General features: G+C 37.4%; 1 protein-coding gene across 3 annotated transcripts in view; it reads left to right on the top strand.

Moving 5' to 3' along the window:
- The window catches only part of RALGAPA2 (Ral GTPase activating protein catalytic subunit alpha 2), a 316,059-nt gene that overhangs the window by 110,707 nt on the left and 183,251 nt on the right, over positions 1-22,101 (top strand). For all 3 annotated transcript variants that reach the window (XM_055345530.1, XM_055345537.1, XM_055345523.1), the window contains exons 17-20: positions 12,231-12,365; positions 13,857-13,954; positions 18,720-18,810; positions 20,186-20,362. In XM_055345530.1, coding sequence (XP_055201505.1) covers positions 12,231-12,365; positions 13,857-13,954; positions 18,720-18,810; positions 20,186-20,362 — 501 coding nt within the window. The remainder of the gene's footprint in view (positions 1-12,230; positions 12,366-13,856; positions 13,955-18,719; positions 18,811-20,185; positions 20,363-22,101) is intronic.

Here is a 22,101-nt window from a genome sequence, read left to right as displayed (position 1 = left end):
AAGCAGTTGCAGAGTAGGGAAATGATAATTTAACAGAATGAACTAGTTTGCAACTTAAAAAAAACTGATAAGGAGAGTCTTCCAAAGAATTATAAAGGAAAACTCTGATTGTGAATGATGCTTAAATTTTAGATGTCTAAAATGAGTGATTAAAGCAAGTCAATTTCTACACACAAAAAATTATTTTAAGTTTTATTATTTCTAAAATATTTAGTGATCAGTTTTGAAAAAATGCAATCATTTGAATTTATAAAAGGAAAGCTCTTTCAAACACCTCTGACATTGAGAGATGAACACCTCTTTTAAGAAATTTGAAATAAGTCAGTTTGACATTCACACAGAAGTCATTTTCCCTTAAATATTATCTTAGTCATTTGTGAAGTGTATTGTAATCACATTACAGATAGACCTTTAGACGTGGGGATTAGAACTGGGAATTTTGACAGCCAGAGAACGGGGCCAGAAGAGACATAATAAAGAAGTAAAAGGTTTGTTTTGCCCTTTGCAAATGTGTCATTCTCGTTTGTATTTGTATTTCATTAATGCAAAATAAAATTATGTAAGAACAAACAAGTAAACTTTTATATTTTAAGGTGTAAAACTGATCTTACTGATGGTAGTTACATATATATGAGGTGTATTCTCTTCCTGCATTTATCCTTTTTCTCAAATGTTCATTTCATTAGCAGTCTTTTGAAAACTTAAGAACATCATAAAGTTCATACTAAGAAATTATAGATTCAATAAGCATGAAATGTATTATAAAAGGATGGGTTTCATGGAGATTTTTGCCTTTTTTCCCCCAATATCAAATCTTTTAATGTTATCTTGACTTTAATGTTTTCCTGAGGTTTTAGGATATTTAATTTACCAAGTGATTTGCTTGAATACAGTCACCTCTCAGCAAACCAATTTTTGAATTATTTATTATTTATAGAACAATATTAATCTTAGGCTAGATTTTTCACTCCCTCCCTATGGTCTTTTCATATGTGTGTCCTTTAGGAAGGGAAAACTGATTGTAGTGTCTGCCCAAATAACCCAAATGTAAGGAAAAAAGGAAGGCTAAACATGTAAAGCATTCTAAAATAGGATTGATTATTTGTGAATTGTCCATTCTCCCATGGCATCAGAATGGTTGAAGGTAAGCTGTATTTAGAGACTACAGCTAAATACTCTGCTTTGTACTGATTTCTTTAAAGTATAAAATGACTTCCTTTAAATATTGAAAGGAAGCCCAGAAAAATGGTAATTAAAAAAAAAAGTGAAAGATCCTGATGTGCTTCTGACATAACTGTTACTTTATCTCTCTTGGAAGCTAAGCGAAGCCAGTCTATCAGCAACTGTGTCCACCTTTCTGAGGCTTTGCCTGCCACTAAAAGCGTCCCGCTCCTCCTTCACACCGTGAGCGCTCTCTTACCTGGTCTGTCTTACTCCTCTTGTTCTCACAGGCTGTCAGGTACTGTAATGCTATCTCTTGTCCATCAATGTCAATGTCCCTGGGCTTCTCCTGCTTGCCTCTGGGCCTTGCTTCCTTTGTCAATACCCTCCCCCCACCCCAACCATGCATGCATGCCTGGCCACTGCAGTTTGCGTTTATTTTCAATGAATATTAATAACTGTTTTTATGTAGTTAGATGTTTAGTAGCAATTAGACAGCCAAGAAAAATATCTTCACACCACTGGTCTTTGCTTTCACAATTACAAAGGATATAGGATTTTGTGGCCCATAGTTTTTAACAGTGATATCAGCAGAACAATATCAGCGTCAGAATGCTTGCCTCCCCAAAATGAATATCAGGAAAAATCATGTAGATAAGAACTCCTTTGAATTAATAAATTATAATCCTGTATAAAGTAATAATGTTTATGGAGATTCACAACAACTATTAAGATTTGAGTTAAAAAAAGATGCTAAGAAGTGCTAATTTTCAAAATAGGAAACATTGGTCTTCTGCTCCAGCCAATTAAAACTGAGTTTAGCCACATGTGGTTTGCACATAGTGTATTTTCTGTATTATTAAGACATTATGGCACCAAAAGTAGTGTTATTTGGCACAAAGGGCCCTACGTTACAATGAATAGTTAAGCCCAAGTCTAGTTACTTTTCAGTGATTCTATAATGAATTGAATCTTCGCGCTAGAGAGGGACATGTTTTCATATTCTTTTTATTTTCAGAAAGATGGTATTATAGATTAGTAGCTATTTAGTATCAGAGATAGTCTGCTGTGGCTTTCTGTAGCACTAAATCATATACTATGGTGTAGCAAAGTAGAATCAAATCTTAATTTCCCTGATGAATACATAAGATATCATATTATTTAGTTAACAGAATATGAAGGAAGAAGTTCATTTTATTGAGACTAAGGATTATGTTTCTTAGAAAATACTTTTCTCTAGTAAATACCGAAGGTGAAATACAGTAAGAATGGTAAGATGGTCACCAGTTATTTTTTTTTTAAATTTTTATTTATTTATGATAGTCACACAGATAGAGAGAGAAGCAGAGACACAGGCAGAGGGAGAAGCAGGCTCCATGCACCGGGAGCCCGACGTGGGATTCGATCCCGGGACTCCAGGATCACGCCCTGGGCCAAAGGCAGGCGCCAAACCGCTGCGCCACCCTGGGATCCCGTCACCAGTTATTTAAATTACTCATGAGCATTAACTACTTGATAGTTTGGTTTTAAAAAAAAAATGTGCTACTGCCTAGAGGTGTTAATAAAGTATTGAAAATAGTTTGCTTTCTATTTGGGTGATATATACCCAAAAGGAATTCTTTTCATGGTGAAAAGTTTTTGTTTTTGACAGTCCATTTTCCCCCCATATTGTTCCCTTTCTTTTTTCTTTTTTTTACTCTTCCCTTTCATAAAGGTTTCTACTAGTTTGTCCAGAATGTTTTCTCACAAGAAGCCTATTTCTGTTTGTAATCTCATTTGGAAACTTTTTTCTCATTCACTGTTACATTTTAGTTAACTCAGATTCTTGATTCCCATTTATACATACACAGTTCCAACAGAAGTTAAATATGATTTGGAACAGTGGTTCACAACTAGGGATGATTGTGCCCCCCAGGGAACATTTGGCAGTGTCTAGGACATCTTTGGTTGTCACAGCTGGGGCAGTGCCACTGGCATCTAGTTAGTGGATGCTGCTAAACAACCTCCAGTGGCTGCACAGGACAACTCCGTCATGAAGAACTATTTGACCCAAAGTATTAATAGTGCTGAGGTTGGGAGACTTGATTTAGAGTGAAATGAAGCAGGACATGCTGAGTCAGTATTTTCCTGCCTTTGCCATCCTTATTCCTGGTTTTAAAGCACAAAGGATAAAAGGGACTTAACAATGTAGTGACCTTGAGAACAATCTGCTATTCCATTTGTTCTTTACTATTAAGGTGATGGCATTTTCCTTTGGGACTGTCCTACCAAGAGCAGTGCATATCAGTCCTGTCTTAGATTGCACATTCTCACTGGTTGGCATACTGGAGCATTGAATTTGTGTTCTAATTTAAATCCTTGTGTGTTGGCATATCTTGCTTACCTGTTGCTAAGTGTAGATATAGGTAGATGTATATCTACCTATACGTAGTATGCAGATACTTACAATGTTGGCTTTCTGGCCACAAGTTCTTTACTAGAAAAATGATTGCTCATTTGTTTTCATTTGTTAACATTTCTTGTTTTGTTTCTAGTCTATATGACTATACAACATGCCAAAATTGCTTTAATAATATAAGCAACAGAGAATTACTTACCTTCAGCCATTATTGTATTTATTCTATTCCCTTAAAGACACTTGCTTTGTGGCATCAGAATTTTGGGAAAGTAATAACCACCTGTGTTCCATTTATATGAATAGCTATATAGACAAACATGTGAGAGAGAGAACTGACAGTTTCAGTGACTTGCCTACTTCTCCTTTGTGGGAATAATTCTTTCCAGCTGTTTTACTGCTTTTATGTTGGGATATTTATCAATCTGTAGTGCTTATAGGTTATGCAGACTATAGATTTTGTTTTAGGGCCATTGTGATAGTAGTAATTAGAGAATCAGTGATCTTCCCTCATTCTGAAAGCATCTCATTGGTACCTAAGTGAAAGCCTTATTTAGCTGCTTCTGCCTCTGGTTCTCAGGCTTTAGGTATTACTGTCAGGGTTTGAACAGGTTCATCTTTAGACCTCATGAGAAACCTCAAGATGTTGAGTTGGCTTCCATGTCTTCTGCTTTTTATATGGTCAAGTCAGTATTGTGTACAATGCTTTAAAAGGAAATTACACTATTAATTTTGCTTTTGCAACCCTGTATAAGGGATAAATGGAATCCAGAATTTTGGTAATTGAAGAATGAGTCTCACTTCATTTAATAAGATTAAGGAAGCCTTAGATTAAAGAGTAGTTAAATTACTTTGAAAAGTAGTCAAACGTGTGGATTACATGGAAGTTTCTAAGACTTTGCACACTTAATTTAATCATGTGAATTTTTCTCTCAGTGGGGAAAAAAGTGAAGTAATTCTACTTTGGTCATTTTCCTGGTGTTTTGAATGGACTTTGGAAAGCAATGATTTAGTAGTCGTGTGGTATAACTTACAGTATCAAGAAGCTAGAAGGTTAGTGCTTTTAAACTTTGGGTTATTAGGTTAGCAATATTTGAGAGAAAGTGAATGATTTGATGAGTCTGAGAATTTGCTCTTTGAAGTAATTCAAAAAAATTGTGTGATACTCAAGAGAGAATTGATTAGACCTACCAGAATCTATAATGTAATTTTTATATAACTTAGATTGTTCATTTCTGTATGATTATAAGATAATCCTGTATCTTGATATTTGGATATCAGTGTTAAAATGTTTTAATTTGTTATAAAAAAGCAACTGCTTCAGTTGACACTGAAATGGGAGCAGCTTTAACAAGCAGCTCTTTCTTTTTTTAAAAAAAAAAAAAGTTTTCTATTGGAGTTCAATTTGCCAACATGTAGCATACCACCCAGTGCTCAACCTGCCAAGTGCCCCCCTTAGTGCCCATCACCCAGTCACCCCAACCCCCCCACCCACCTCCCTTTCCACTACCCCTTGTTCATTTCCCACAGTTACGTGTCTCTCATGTTTTGTCACCCTCAATGATATTTTCACTCATTTTCTCTCCTTTCCCTTTATTCCCTTACTCTAATTTTTATATTCCCCAAATGAATGAGACCATATAATGTTTCTCCCTTTCCAATTGACTTATTTCACTCAGCATAATACCCTCCAGTTCCATCCACGTTGAAGCAAATGGTGGGTATTTGTCGTTTCTAATGGCTGAGGAATATTCCATTGTATACATAAACCACATCTTCTTTATCCATTCATCTTTCGATGGACACCGAGGCTCCTTCCACAGCTTAGCTGTTGTGGACATTGCTGCTTTAAACATTGGGGTGGAGGTGTCCCAGCGTTTCACTGCATCTGTATCTTTGGGGTAAATCCCCAGCAGTGCAATTGCTGGGTCGTAGGGCAGATCTATTTTTAACTCTTTGAGGAACCTCCACACAGTTTTCCAGAGTGGCTGCACCAGTTCACATTCCCACCAACAGTGTAAGAGTGTTCCCTTTTCTCCGCATCCTCTCCAACATTTGTTGTTTCCTGTTTTGTTAATGTTCCCCATTCTCACTGGTGTGAGGTGGTATCTCATTGTGGTTTTGATTTGTATTTCCCTGATGGCAAGTGATGAGGAGCATCTTCTCATGTGCTTGTTGGCATGTCTATGTCTTCCTCTGTGAAATTTCTGTTCATGTCTTTTGCCCATTTCTTTTTTTTTCTTTTGCCCATTTCATGATTGGATTGTTTGTTTCTTTGCTGTTGAGTTTAATAAGTTCTTTATAGATCTTGGATACTAGCCCTTTATTTGGTAGGTCATTTGCAAATATCTTCTCCCATTCTATAGGCTGCCTTTTAGTTTTGTTGACTATTTCTTTTGCTGTGCAGAAGCTTTTTATCTTGATGAAGTCCCAATAATTCATTTTTGCTTCTGTTTCCCTTGCCTTCATGGATGCAAGAAGTTGCATGGCCAAGTTCAAAAAGGGTGTTGCCTGTGTTCTCCTCTAGGATTTTGATGAATTCTTGTCTCACATTTAGATGTTTCATCCATTTTGAGTTTATCTTTGTCTGTGGTGTAAGAGAATGGTCTAGTTTCATTCTTCTGCATGTGGATGTCCAATTTTCTCAGCACCATTTATTGAAGAGACTGTCTTTTTTCCAGTGGATAGTCTTTCCTCCTTTGTCGAATATTAGTTGACCACAGAGTTGAGGGCCCATTTCTGGATTCTCTATTCTGTTCCATTGATCTATGTGTTTTTTTTTTTTTTTGTGCCAGTACCACACTGTCTTGATGATCACAGCTTTGTAGTATAATCTGAAATCTGGCATTTTGATGCCCCCAGCTATGGTTTTTTTTAATATTCCCCTGGCTATATGGGGATCTTTTCTGATTCCACACAAATCTTAAGATGATTTATTCCAACTCTCTGAAGAAAGTCCATGGTATTTTGATAGAGATTGCATTAAATGTGTAAATTGCCCTGGGTAACATTGACATTTTCACAATATAAATTCTTCCAGTTCATGAGCATGGAATATTTTTCCATCACTTTGTGTCTTCCCCAATTTCTTTCCGAAGTATTCTGTAGTTTTTAGGGTATAGATCCTTTACCTCTTTGGTTAGGTTTATTCCTAGGTATCTTATGCTTTATCCAGCAAGGCTCTCATTCAGAATAGAAGGAGAGATAAAGAGCTTCTAAGATGGGCAGAAACTGAGAGAATATGTGACCACCAAACCAGCTCTGCAAGAAATATTAAGGGGGATTATGTAAAATAAAGAGGAAGTCCAAGGAAATAATCCACAAAACCAGAGACTGAATAGGTATCATGATGACATGAAATTCATACTTTCAATAGTAACTTTGAACGTGAATGAGCTTAATGATCCCATCAAAAGCTGCAGGGTTTCAGACTGGATAAAAAAACAAGACTCATCTATTTGCTGTCTACAAGAGACTCATTTTAGATGTAAGGACACCTATAGCCTGAAAATAAAAGTTTGGAGAACCATTTACCATTCAAATGGTCCTCGAAAGAAAGCAGGGGTAGCCATCCTCATATCAGATAAATTAAAGTTTATCCCAAAGACTATAGTAAGAGATGAAGAGGGACACTATATCATACCTAAAGGATCCATCCAGCAAGAGGACCTAACAATCATGAATATTTATGCCCTGAATGTGGGAGTTGCCAAGTATATCAATCAATTATTAACTGAAGTTAAGACATACTTAGATAATAATACACTAATACTTGGAGACTTGAATACGGTGCTTTCTACAATTCATAGATCTTCTAAACACAGCATCTCCAAAGAAACAAGAACATTAAATGATACACTGGACCAGATGGATTTCACAGATATTTACAGAACTTTACATCCAGACGCAACTGAATACACACATTCTTCTCCAGTGCACATGGAACTTTCTCCAGAATAGACCACATACTGGGTCACAAATCAGGTCTTACCCGATACCAAAAGATTGGGATTGTCCCCTGCATATTTTCAGACCATAATGCTTTGAAACTAGAACTAAACCAAGAAGAAGTTTGGAAGGATTTCAAACACGTGGAGGTTAAAGACCATCCTGCTAAAAGATGAAAGGGTCAACCAGGAAATTAGAGAAGAATTAAAAAGATTAATGGAAACTAATGAGAATGAAGATACAACTGTTCAAAATCTTTGAGATACAGCAAAGCAGTCCTGAGGGGGAAATACATCGCAGTACAAGCATCCATCCAAAACCTGAAAAGAACTCAAATACAAAAGCTAACCTTGCACCTAAAGGAGCTGGAGAAGGAACAGCAAATGAAACTCACCCAGCAGAAGAAGACAGTTTAATAAAAATTCGAGCAGAACTCAACGAAATAGAGACCAGAAGAACTGTGGAACAGATCAACAAAACCAGGAGTTGGTTCTTTGAAAGAATCAATAAGATAGATAAACCATTAGCCAGCCTTATTAAAAAGAAGAGAGAAAAGACTCAAATTAATAAAATCATAAATAAGAAAGGAGAGATCACCACCAATACCAAGGAAATACAAACGATTTTAAAAACTTATTATGAGCAGCTATACGCCAATAAATTAGGTGATCTAGAAGAAATGGACGCATTTCTGGAAAACCACAAACTGCCAAAACTGGAACAGGAAGAAATAGAAAACCTGAACAGGCCAATAAGCAGGGAGGAAATTGAAGCAGTCATCAAAAACCTTCCAAGACAAAAGAGTCCAGGGCCAGATGGCTTCCCAGGGGAATTCTATCAAACGTTTAAAGAAGAAACCATACTTATTCTACTAAAGCTGTTCGGAAAGATAGAAAGAGATAGAGTACTTCCAAACTCGTTCTATGAGGCCAGCGTCATCTTAATTCCAAAACCAGACAAAGACCTCACCAAAAAGGAGAATTATAGACCAATATCCCTGATGAACATGGATGCAAAAATTCTCAACAAGATACTTATCAACAGGATCCAACACTACATTAAAAAAGATTATTCACCATGACCAACTGGGATTTATCCCCGGGATGCAAGGCTGGTTCAACACTCGTAAAGCAATCAATGTGATTCATCATATCAACAAGAGAAAAAACAAGAACCATATGATCCTCTCAATAGATGCAGAGAAAGCATTTGACAAAACACAGCATCCATTCCATTTCGATCCAAGATCGAAACTCTTCAGAGTGTAGGGATAGAGGGAACATTCCTAAGCATCTTAAAAGCCATCTATGAAAAGCCCACAGCAAATACCATTCCCAGTGGGGAAACACTGGGAGCCTTTCCCCTAAGATCGGGAACAAGACAGGGATGTCCACTCTCACCACTGCTATTTAACATACTACTAGAAGTCCTAGCCTCAGCAATCAGGCAACAAAAAGAAATAAAAGGCATTCAAATTGGCAAAGAAGAAGACAAACTCTCCCTCTTCACAGATGATATGATACTGTACATAGAAAACCCAAAAGACTCCACCCCAAGATTGATAGAACTCATACAGCAATTCTGCAGTGTGGCAGGATACAAAATCAATGTCCGGAAATCAGTGGCATTTCTATGCACTAACAATGAGACTGAAGAAAGAGAAATTAAGGAGTCGATCCCATTTACAAGCAGCTCTTTCTTAACAAAGAAAAAGCCAGCAGAGGGAGCCCAAGAACTGTTTAAAATAGAAAAAAAAAAAAGTGTCAAAATATTTTTTGCATTCATTTGTTAATTATGCAAGACATATATTGATATACACTTAAAGTGTGAGTGTGCCAAAAAATGAACATTTGCCCATCAGGAAATTGGGTTTTAATTGTGAAATAAGGAGAATTTATTTTTCCACACTCTATCACTTAATAGTCAACTATAGGGATAGCACAGGGCACCAGTAGCACACCAGCCCTGACAGCATGTTTGACATTGTGATTCTCCTCTTCCTTTCTACCCTCATCATGGATGCTCCCATCCTTACCACTTCCGGTGATTTCTGCAGTCTTGGACTTTCTCCATCTGAGAAGTCCCTACCAACAGTTTTACAAAAACAAAGCCTTACAGCTGCATTAGGCCAGTCTTTTGGGAAGGCACACCAGCTGGTGATGGCAGGCTCTTCATCCGTCTGTTGTGTTGAGGACCACTGGGGACTCTTGAATTTGGAAGCCATGGTGCTGTGACTGTCCTGTATCCCACCAGATGGCAAAGTTCTTTATCTTTAAAAAGATGCTGCCAGTGTTGGCCTTCCTCTTATTTGTTTCTGCTCCTAGCCCAGAAACCACCATGTACCAGTTTTTGGCATCAAGTTTAAGTGAATAAAACCCACTCTTCCCACTGTCCATAAAAACTGGCATTTTCCAATTATTTTTTAGAGAATTAGGAAACTCTTGGGCTCCCTCTACTGATATTAGATTAACAAGTAGGTTCATTAACAAATATAAACAGTACCCAGAAGGTTTCAGTGTCTTGCATAATTAGAATAAACAATGATTGAAGACAACCGGAAGGGACTGGTCCCACAGTATCCTCTGGCTTCTGTTGCCTAATGCTGAAGAGCCTAGAAGCAGACCTGTGAAAAGAGCCTAGTCTGTGCATAGGGATTTGTGGGGAGATCACAGATAAGTACATCTTGTGTCTCTGTGGGACAATGAACAGTTCTGGCTCATCAAGAGAAGAGAAGGGCAAAGACAACCTGGAAAAGATGCACTTTAATGGGTCTGTGTATTCTTACTGCTTTGGCCTTTGTTTGCTTGTGCCTCAAGTTCAGCTTCCTATCATCAGTGTCTACATTTAGACTGTGGCCCAGTACTCTGAATTATAAGTGAAGCATCACACAAATTTCATAGTTTTGAAGTCTCGTAACTTATATAAGTGTACTTTAAAATTGGAATTTTTAGCAGCAGTGTCCACAATAGCCAAACTGTGGAAGGAGCCTCAGTGTCCATCGAAAGATGAATGGATAAAGATGTGGTTTATGTATACAATGGAATATTACTCAGCCATTAGAAATGACAAATACCCACCATTTGCTTCAACGTGGATGGAACTAGAGGGTATTATGCTGAGTGAAGTAAGTCAATCGGAGAAGGACAGTGTATGTTCTCATTCATTTGGGGAATATGAATAATAGTGAAAGGGAATAGAAGGGAAGGGAGAAGAAATGGTAGGAAATATCAGAAAGGGAGACAGAACATAAAGACTCCTAACTCTGGGAAATGAACTAGGGGTGGTGGAAGGAGAGGAGGGGGGGGTGGGGGTGAATGGGTGACGGGCACTGAGGGGGGCACTTGATGGGATGAGCACTGGGTGTTATTCTATATGTTGGCAAATTGAACACATATACAAAATAAATTTATTATTATTTAAAAAATTGGAATTTTTATTTGGATAGTAAATATAAAGCAGCAACCATTTTTTTGAAGTCCAGTGGATTACATTTAGAATCTTCCTACATACAGCTTCTTGATTAGGAAGAGCCAGCACTTTGGCTTGTCTTCAGAGTAAAGAGTTACACTGAGGTTGGCACATGGGCAACGAGCTTCATTTCAGGTGAGGGAGTGGGTAACACTGCTAGGTAAGATAATACAAGCTGAATTTTGATCCATCTTATTTTAGAAGGAGTAAAGCTTCAGATAATTAAATTTTTTGGAAAATATGTTACAGCTCTATAGATGTAAAGTTTCATGACTCTGTGAGTGAGTGCTGAGGGATGCAGTGGCAGGTTTATATACAGGCAAGTCCTTTAGGAGGGGTGTCCAGGTAGCACGGGAGGCAAGGAGGCAGGCAGGAACAGGTCTATTAGCATGGAGGAGTGAGCAGCCAAAAGGAGATAGTAACAGGTGCAGGTGGGCTAGGATTGCTTGAGACTAAAGTGAGTGAGAGCTCCTGTGGGGGATCACATCTATGGGGTGAGGTCAGATGGAGTGGTTTATTTATTGAGGAACACAGTCTTGACTGTACAGTGACAAAAAACCTTGGCAGGAGACAATTGGTGCAGGCAGATCTTTATTTCAGAGGGACCTCTCTGGAGCCACATAGTAACGAACTCATTCTCTAGGAGAATATAGTTTGTAATGCTAGCTATTATTATCCAATGGTCAGTACTCATCTATGGTTTTCTATTTTGTGACATTTATGAATTGGTTCTCTAAAAATACCAGTGGATCATTTTTGTACTTAGTGATTAATTCAACATTGCATTTGGTGGCATAAGTTATTAAGTAATTAAAGTATTTTATTTAGTTGTGCATTTATATGTTAAAAAGAGTAATAGAATTGAAATTCCCATTTCCTTTTATGTTCCTAGAGAGGGGTATGTGTGTGACTTTCTACTCTCAAATTTACCTATTCCATGTATCTCCTGGTTCTCTCGTTCCTTGGCATTATTGTCCATTAAATTCCAGGTGACTTTTACAGGTCTCAACCATTTCTGCAGCTTTTTTTTCTTCACTTTGAAAAATAAAATGCTTTGCAGAACTTAAAACGTATTCTTGGAGTGGAATATTACTGTTAATAAGTATAGAAACTGTATGTTATAAATGCAGTATATAATATATAATTTTTGTGGGGAAAAAAGTATCTAAAACTACATTTTTAGAATCTGTTCAAGTGGTGAAATTATTTTTAAAAATCTTGAAATACACCTCTGCATGTTTTGTGTTTGCGCCCACAGAAGTGGAAGAATGTCAGCAGTCAGAAAATGCACCTGCAGCTGAATCTGGCTGCCTGGTGGTGGAGCAGCAGCACATCACTCGGAGCAGCAGCACACCTGATGTCACTGAGCCACTGCACTCAGATTCTTCTCAGGGTACGAAGTAGCTGCAGTTACTAATACAGGACTGCACATCCTGGCTGAGAAGGAGCTGCATGCCATATTGCTTTCTACATTAATTCTAACCCTACTTAATTTATTGTAAGGGAACTTTCTTTTTAAGTTGATTGCAAGGATGTGACTTCTGGCAATGAAATGGTGTCACTGTTTATTTGAATACATTTATCTAAATTACATATAGTTAGGTGCACCTCTTTAAGAATAGCCTGTTTGAGGACTGGAGAGAAGTCCAGAGGAGCTGGAACAGGGGGGAAGCAGAGAAGGCTGCAGTATAGAGTCAGGGAGGGCAGCAGAATGAGGCAGGAGGCAGGGGAGGGGTATGTGGGAAAGGGCTGAGCTGTGTGAGGAGAACCCTAAAGGTTGGCTGTGAGCATGGAGGGCTAGCTGGAATTGTGAAAAAGTTTACTAGCAGCTTGTGGATGCTCTGAGGTTGAAACAATAACTTGTGATAACATGCATCTACATGATGTCTCTGACACCTCTCAGCAGCAACAGAGCATGGAAAGCCAAGAGGCAGATGGCTAAACGTAAACAGTGAACAATGTGGTTTTCAGGGAAAGTGCATGTTTCAGTTGTGTCTGGTGCCAATGAGCATGCTTATCATTTAGTTCTAGTTTCATCAGTTAAGTGAGAAATAAACCAACTTCCTTATCAACAAGTTCTAGCCTCATTGAAAGAGTAGGGAAGTGTTCCCTCTTAGAAATCTTCTTGAAATAAGAAAATACAATAAGAAATAACTTGAGATATGTATTACCTGAAAGATTTCCTATTCTCTGAAAGGTTCTGTGTAAGACTGTTGTTATTTTTCTTCCCCTTAAATATTTGGTAGAACCCATCAGTTGCCTGGAGTCTTACTTTAGGAAGATTTTAAAATACCATTCAAATTAATAAGTCATTTTAAGACTATTAAGATTTTCCTTTTCCTTTTTGGATTCAGATTAAGTTGTGTGTGTGTGTGTGTGTGTGTGTTTTTAGGAGTTTGTTCCATTCGAGTATTTTTCAAAAAATCTATTGGCCCTTATTTGAATGTTTACAGGCTTTGTGGTGATATTTCCATTTTTATCACTGATTCTGGTTATTTGTGCTTTCTTTCATCAGTCCTTACTCTTGAGTAATACTGAGCCAGATTACTGCTCTATTTTCCTGTCAGCTCACCTGGCTTGTGGCTTTCCTCTGAGATCCCTTTCTGAAGGCCCCTAAGGAGAGGTCTTGTTGCCCTCCCCTGTGCTAACATAATGTGCTATGCTACAGTGAGTAGCATTCAGTTCACTCTCTTAAAAGCTCTCTGTGGGTCAAAGATTCTATAGAGTAGATTTAATCCGTAGGCTACCAGTTTGCCAGATCCATAACTCCTGTTTTTATGGATTGTAGGATATCTAAATTTGATTAGTTACTTCTATGTAAAAATATTTTATCAATTTTATCATCTGAAATTTTATTTTGTAAATTTCCCTCCCAAATCTTTAGGCCCAAAGGTAGAAAACTTACAGACTTTGAGTTCTTCAGAGTCCAGGCCTATTCAAGAAAATAAAGGACATGCGAAGAAAGAACATGAAGGAATAACAGTAAGATATTTTTAAACTGTATCAGTTTGTTATTAAAAATAAGCATATAAATTATTGGCGAAATAAATTTATTAGTGGGAGTGATACTGCCTTTTAAAACATTTCTCCATTTAGATGGGTTATTGGCAATTGGTTATTGGTTATTGAAATCTCTTAAAGGCTTTCCTGCTTTCTGTGTAAAATTACAGTCACATTATAAAAGTAGAAAAAAGCATTAAAGTGGAATTTACCTTCTGGCCTGTATATGGTACTCTATATTTTTAAGCTTGCATCCTTGCTTGTCATACATATATTCACATTCCCTGTTCCTAATACTGCTTTAGGTAGTATGCTCCACACAAGTTGCTAGATAACTGAATTTTTGCAAAGATCAGTCATAATTTCTTTTTTTAGAAAAATGCAAAATAGCATTTATCATTTTTTAGATCAAATATGAAGTATAAAGATGAAAATTAAAAAATAACCCATATCTCATGCATGCAGGTAACTCCTGTTTAGTCATTTAAAAAATGTAGTATATATAATAAAAACTCAAACATTATAGAAAGGTGCAAAATAAACAGAAACCCTCTCCGTAGCCCTCCCTCCCTCCCCAGAAGATAACAATTGTGAAGTTTTTTGTATTTTTTAAAAGAGCATATACCAGTTTATGTATGTATATTCTGTATATATGTGTAGGTATAGTTCAACAATATATACATATATTCCATACATATATGTATATTTCAACAATCAGATAAGCACCTACATGCCCACCACCCAGTTTAAGAACTAGACATTTTCCAGTGCTGTTGCTTGGGTCTGTAAGTTCTTTCCTTGTCCCTTCAGAAAGCAGCATTTATGTTGGCTTTGTGTTTATCACATCCTTGCTTTGCTCTGTAGTTTTGCTCTATATATATGTATTTCCAAACAATATTCCTTTTGTTTTCCTTATTTTTAAACTTTATTAAAGTGATAATATTGCTTTGTTCACTTAGTTACGTATTTATAAGATTTATCATCAATGGCATAGAGCCTGTTTTCTCTGCTGTATGACAACCCATGATGAATATGCCACAATTTATTTTTTCATACTCATGTTAATGGATATTTAGAGTGTTTCAACTTTTTTAATGAAAAATATAACTATGTATATTCTTGTATATGTTTCAAGATCTACATGTTTGAGATTTCCTTTACGGTGATTATCTAGGAGTGGAATTAATGAGATCTAAAGTAGAAGAATGTTTTTTACAAGAGAATGTGTGCTTTCTGAAGGGATTGCACCACTTATAATTCTGCCAGCAATGTGTTAAGAGTTCCCATTCATCCACATTCTTACCAACACTTGCTATTGTCAGATTTAAAAATTTTTGAGTCAGGTGGGTGAAAATGGGATCTCGTTTTATTTTGCATTTCTTCAATTACTAATAAAATTTAAAATCTTTCCACATGTTGATTGACCATGTGTGTTTCTTGTTATGTCTTTGCCATTTTCCTATTGATTTTTTTTTTTGTCTTTTCCTCTTTTATTTGTACTAATTCTTCATGTAGTCTGAAGACTGATCCTACTTTGGTTGCATTTCTGGCAAATATCTTCTTCCAACGTGTGGCTTATATTTTCACTCTTTTAAAGATGTCTGCTGATGAACAGAAGTTCTTGATTTTGGTATTTTTGTTAAACATTTTTATGGTTAGGTTTTATGAAAATCTTAAAATGCCAACTCTATAAGCATAAAAATATTTATAAATGTTTCAGTTTTGCTGTACATATTTAGGTCTTTCATCCATCTGGAATTGATTCTTGCTTATGGAGTGAAGTAGGATCTAATTTTATTTTTTCCCACATGGATAACCCCCATTTATCTAATTCATTTCTCCTTCATTGATCTTTCAGATGACACCTTTCTCTCTTATATACTTTTCTTGACTCACTGGTTCCTTTGTCTCTCTGGACAATAAGTAAAACATCTTAATTAATAGTTGCCCTACTTCTTTCTCCCTTCTTCCCCCCTTCTATTGGAAGCTATTCTTCTACTGTCTTGTCTTTCATTGCTGTTATTGAGAGTTCTTCTGTCCATTCTGTCCATTCTCTCCAGTTGTTGTTCTTTGCTGTTCTTTGTCCTCGTCCATCAGTCTTCTTGCATTATATTTAGGTGCATTTTCTTTTGGCTTATACATTTGTCATTTTTTTATATGCTGTATGCCGTATACCATGCATCTGTGAATGCTTCTTCCTCCAGTGTTTCTGGAAAATTCTTGGTCATCATTTCTTTAAATACTGCCTTTTTTGTTCTATCAGTTCTTTTTTTCTGGAATTTGGGTAGAAATGCATTTAGACTTTCTCATTTTGTCTTCCATGTTCTTGTCACCTTTCATATTTTCCACTCTTCTTGGCCTTCTTCTACATTCTGGGTAATTCATCAGATATGTTTTTGTTCAGTAGTTCTCTCTTTACTCTCTTATATAGAGTTGACTGTTTAATACTTCCACTGAGTTTTTTAGTTCAATAATTTATAACTCTTGCTTCTAAAAGTTCAGGTTAATTCTTTTCAAGCGTTTCTTATAATTTCTAATAATCTCTTGTTGCTTGCTCACTTTTGTGATTCCCATCTTTTATTCCTTTAAAATAATCACAAATTAGAATTCTAAATTCTTTTTCAGATTATCTGAAATCCTTGGGTGTGGCAATAGGGTCCAAATCTGTTATTTGTTGTTTTTGAGACTCTTATAACATGATGATTTATTTCCTTGGCTGTTTGGTGATCTTTGATTGTGAGTTCCTAGCTGATGGGTCTTCATCTACAGAAAACCTGGATGTATGAGGTGATGGAGTTTCACCAGGACAACACGTACATTTGTTTCTTCCAGGAACCAAGAAGTGCTACTTTAGTCCTGGACTTTCAGTGCTTTTGCTCGTGGCAGTGGTAATACTAGATTTACCCTTATGACAGCCCTATTTCACTGCTCTGGTTTTTGCTCAGTTTGTGAGGGGAGTGTGGATCACTGGGAGGTTTATTCTACTTCCTGTGAGCTTGAAATTCTTATGTTAAATCTAGTTCTATAGCTGGAAGAAATTCAGTCTTGTATAGTCAGAAGCAGAAGTGCCCACATTCTGCTTTTTAGTTAAGGAAAGATCCTGGGCATGTTTCTATTATCATATTAAGTATGTATATCATCCTTCTTTAAGGCTGGGTAATATTTTTTCATGTGCTGTTAGTCTTCTGAATATTTCATATATGAGCTACTTTTGTGTTTTAGCTTCATAATTATTCTGTCTTTTAATTATACATCTCAGCCCTTCCTTTTCATTCCTTTGCTTGTTTAGTATTCTTCCTTTTAGTTGACTCATCGAACCCCAGGTTTTCTATACACTTTGCACTGGAGGACCTTAAATTTACATCTTCATTCCTGACTTTCTCCTCTATCTTGCTAGTCCTGGATTTTTGTTGCCTGCTTACAGTACCTTTGCTTTGAGTATTTAGCTCAAAGATGAAAATTAAAATATCAGAAATCTTCTAAAGTTCCTTTGTTCTTATGCTTTCTTCTTTGCTTCTTTCATTCCTCCCTCCCTTCTTTCCTTCCTTTTCTCCTTCCTTCCTTCCTTTGTTATCATCGTTCTCATGGTCCCCTAGATTCATATCCTTTTGTGATTTAATTTTCCTTCACTCTCATATATAGCTCTCATATAAGCTCTTGTCTGTCATTCTGCAGCATTCTCTTATTTGTCTCTTCTTCTCCTTTTCTACCATCTAAAGCTGTATCCTTTCATTCCTTAATCACTACAACAATTTCATTGCGGTTTTCTTCTTAATTTTAATCTATCCCACAGATGACGACTAGACTTACCTTTCTAGTTATATTTTAATCACGGTAAACTATTGTCTGGGACACACAGTTGTTCATTTTGTCAATATTGGGTTGAAATTGTAGCCTGATGTTGAAGGCCCCCTGGCAGCTACCTCTTTTAGAAGGTGGTCTGCATTTTCTTCTTAACATTTTCCTTCTTCACCTGACTGCCTTGCATGGCCTGCTATATAATCAGCTTCTTTTCCTGCACATAGAACTTGCTGATTACCACTCAGTGCTTCCTGCCTTGAATCCCCTCCTGCCTTCTCTCTACCACTTCATGTCTGTTGCCTTCTTGAACAGCTCTCCTGTAACTGTGAGCCAATTAAGGTAACACTTTATTCTGCATACCTTTTAGAGAGCATATTTTGCTTATGTACACTGTAATCATTTTGTGTAATGTGTGTTTTGTCTCCAAGCAAGTTATACATTTTAGAGTATACAGATTGCCTCCAAATGTTTTAGTTCTCCAATGTTTTAGTGTGGAGTTGCCCCAGAAGGTCTGCTGCACATTTAATAAGGAGGCACAGAGTGACCTTTAGATGTCTGGGTAGAGTTTACACCTTCCCTGCCGGCACCATTCCTGGGTAACCTAGCCTTCTGCAGAATTGGTTTCACTATGTATGTGTGCTGAAGGAGAGGTACAAATAAACTTTAAATTACTTCCATAGAAATTGGCATCTCTTCTCAGTAGATCAATTTAATTGGATGCCACTTGACAAAGGAGAAGCCAAAAATTTCAGACCTTGAGTAATTTATAATTCAATTACAATAATTTGTGAACACATATCCTTCAAATGGAAAACATCATTCAATTTTTTTGTTGCTATTATTATTGTTTGTTTCTTTTTCTTTAGAAATGGAGACTAGAAACTTAACAGTCTTATAAAAATCAGAACTTTCCTGTAACAAATGCATTATTTCTTTTTGTCTAAAGATCTTAGTTCGAAGAAGCAGCAGTCCTGCTGAATTGGATTTAAAAGATGATTTGCAGCAGACACAAGGAAAATGTAGGGAAAGACAGAAGAGTAAGTTCCAGGAAATGCGGTTTGTGTTTGTCCAACTTGAGTCAATCTATTTTATTCTCTTCTACTTTCTGACTTGTATGATATCCTCTGAAGAGACATGGTTGTGAAATGGGACATTTTTATTCCTGGAATCCCAGGATTGATGGATGGTTAGTTCACAGGTATAGTAAAACAGATCAGTCCATTCTGTGTGTCATAGAGGCCTGTCCTTCCACCCTGGGCCTTTCTCCAGCTGAGAGGCACAACCAAGGCCAATGGAAGGGTGAGCAAACAGACCCAGAAGGAAGAATGATCTTCCCAGAAAGTTCATACAGACTTGGAGCAAAATGCCTCAGAAAGACATTGAAGTCAATGGTATAAGTATTTAAAAAATGAAATTTGGTTCAAATCCTTAGACGTATTATATACCATAAACTATAGCTCTAATAATCTGCTTCTCTGAAGCCAGCTTCCTGGCTGCCCCCTTCTCAGAAGCACAGTAAACATCTCCTCCAGATCTAGGGTGGTTTTGGTGGAGGCAGAGGAGCTCTTCTTAGGCTTTACCTTCAGACTCTTTTGGCTTGGAGTTCTGTGGCAGATGAAGTTAGGGACCTAGCAAGTTGGTTACTGGGGCAACTGGCAGTTCTTGGCACGTGAATAGAGGACAGCAGATTAGAAGCAACAAGGCTGAGGGACTGTCAGCAGCAAATAAGAGCAGACAGAAGAGTGAGCAGACAGGGGGCAACTTCACACAGTTGGGAAGTAGAAGACTTGGAGGAGCAGAGTGTCTAGGTTTGGTTTGTGTCAGACTAAATAGCTTTATAAGGCTTAATCGCCTTTGAAAGCATCATTGTATTATGACAAATTAGAACTTTTTAGTGTTTAAAGGGGAGAATTTCTTTTGGAGAAAATCTTTTGCTTGCAGTTGGACACCTCATCCCCCAGTGAGCCTGATAATTCACTCTGAATTTAGGTTTAAACATTGAACCACAAGGTAAAAAGCATCCTTAGGCTCTTGTAGGATAAATTTGCATTTGTGGTGAAAGGCATTCCCACGCCTTCCTCCACCCATGCCCATTTCATAGTGGAGTAAGTTGCAGTAGAAAGCTGAAGGACTTGATGTCATCTTTTGGGCATATGGGGTAGCTGAATTGAAAACTCCCTTGAAAAGAATGTCAATTGGTGATATGTAAGGGAGCTCCTAATGACGATTAATGGCCTGTACCTGGGAGCTTTATTTTGTTGACCAAGATTCCCACAGAGTCTGCTTTTGAGCCACTATCCCCTAAACTATTCCTGCTGTGTCAACTGTTCAGTCACTTGCATGTTGGTAATGGGGAGCGTTATGATTTCCAGCTATTTGTTATCTCATACTTCAGTTCTTCCATTTTACCAGGTGAAAGTATCAGCAGTGATACAGCTCTGGGCTATAGCAATGAGGCAGAGCTGTCCATGAGCCCATGGTCAACCTGTGAGGAAGACCCAGAACTGAACACTCCCACAGATGTTGTGACTGACTCCGATGCCCGCCATTGGTTACAACTGAGTCCCACCGATGCTTCCAACTTAACAGGTAACTGCATCTTTGAAAAAGAGGCATCAGTGTTACCAGTTGGGAATCCCAGAGTTAACCTGGTTGCAAGAATTCTAGGAATCCTTTGACACAATGAAAATGTGGATGCTACCTCCAACGAAATTGATGTGGCAGTCCCAACCACCTGTTCATAATCAGTCATGAATTCTCAGAGTCCTGTGTGGAGAAAATCCTAAAACAGTGGTCAGACATGGGAGGAAGCAAGCCATCCCAATGACCACTGACCACCATGGGAGGGAGTGATGATACTCATGCCAAGCCTCTGCCATTCCTGACCAAATTTGCTTGACTCTGGAAACAAGAGAAAAATAATTCATCCAACCCACATGTATCACAAATCACAAAGAGTTTGAATAGCTTATTGATTAATATTTACTTTAATTTTTACAATAAAATGACACATACAAGGTGAATTGTGACCTACATGTAAATTATGGGGCGTAGTAATAAAATAATCACCAGTAAGCCTGCTACCCAACTTAAGAAATAGATGGATCCCACACAAGTGAAGTTCTCTCTAGGCCCTTTCCAATCCCTTTTATTCTCTCCTCCTGTCACCATAGTCCCAATTTGTTCAATAACAATTTTCTTGATTTCTTTATAGTATCAGGTAATTTAGATTTTAGACTTCCAAAAAATGATATATTCTGTGTTTTTTGCTACTTTCCCCCCCTGAGTATTACATTCTTAGAATTCATGATAGGGATTCCATTAAACGTGTAAATTGCCCTGGGTAACATTGACATTTTCACAATATTAATTATTCCAATCCATGAGCATGGAATATTTTTTCCATCTCTTTGTGTCTTCCTCAATTTCTTTCAGAAGTGTTCTGTAGTTTTTAGGGTATAGATCCTTTACCTCTTTGGTTAGGTTTATTCCTAGGTGTCTTATGCTTTTGGGTGCAATTGTAAATGGGATTGACTCCTTAATTTCTCTTTCTTCAGTCTCATTGTTAGTGTAGAGAAATGCCACTGACTTCTGGGCATTGATTTTGTATCCTGCCACACTGCCAAATTGCTGTATGAGTTCTAGCAATCTTGTTGGGGGGGGGTCTTTTGGGTTTTCTATGTAGAGTATCATGTCATCGGTGAAGAGGGAGAGTTTGACTTTTTCTTTGCCAATTTGAATGCCTTTAATGTCTTTTTGTTGTCTGATTGCTGAGGCTAGGACTTCCAGTACTATGTTGAATAGCAGTGGTGAGAGTGGACATCCCTGTCTTGTTCCTGATCTTAGGGGAAAGGCTCCCAGTGCTTCCCCATTGAGAATGATATTTGCTATGGGCTTTTAATAGATGGCTTTTAAGATGCTGAGGAGTGTTCCCTCTATCCCTACACTCTGAGGAGTTTCAATCAGGAATGGATGCTGTATTTTGTCAAATGCTTTCTCTGCATCTATTGAGAGGATCATATGGTTCTTGTTTTTTCTCTTGCTGATATGATGAATCACATTGATTGTTTTACGGGTGTTGAACCAGCCTTGCATCCCCGGGATAAATCCTACTTGGTCATGATGAATAATCTTCTTAATGTATTGTTGGATCCTGTTGATAAGTATCTTGTTGAGCATTTTTGCATCCATGTTCATCAGGGATATTGGTCTATAATTCTCCTTTTTGGTGGGGTCATTGTCTGGTTGTGGAATTAAGGTGATGCTGGCCTCATGGAACGAGTTTGGAAGTATTCCATCTCTTTCTATCTTTCTGAACATCTTTAGTA

Source organism: Nyctereutes procyonoides, unplaced genomic scaffold (genome assembly GCF_905146905.1).
Source record: "Nyctereutes procyonoides isolate TBG_1078 unplaced genomic scaffold, NYPRO_anot_genome, whole genome shotgun sequence".
NCBI lineage: Eukaryota > Metazoa > Chordata > Mammalia > Carnivora > Canidae > Nyctereutes > Nyctereutes procyonoides.
This window is presented reverse-complemented; position numbering and strand designations above follow the sequence as displayed.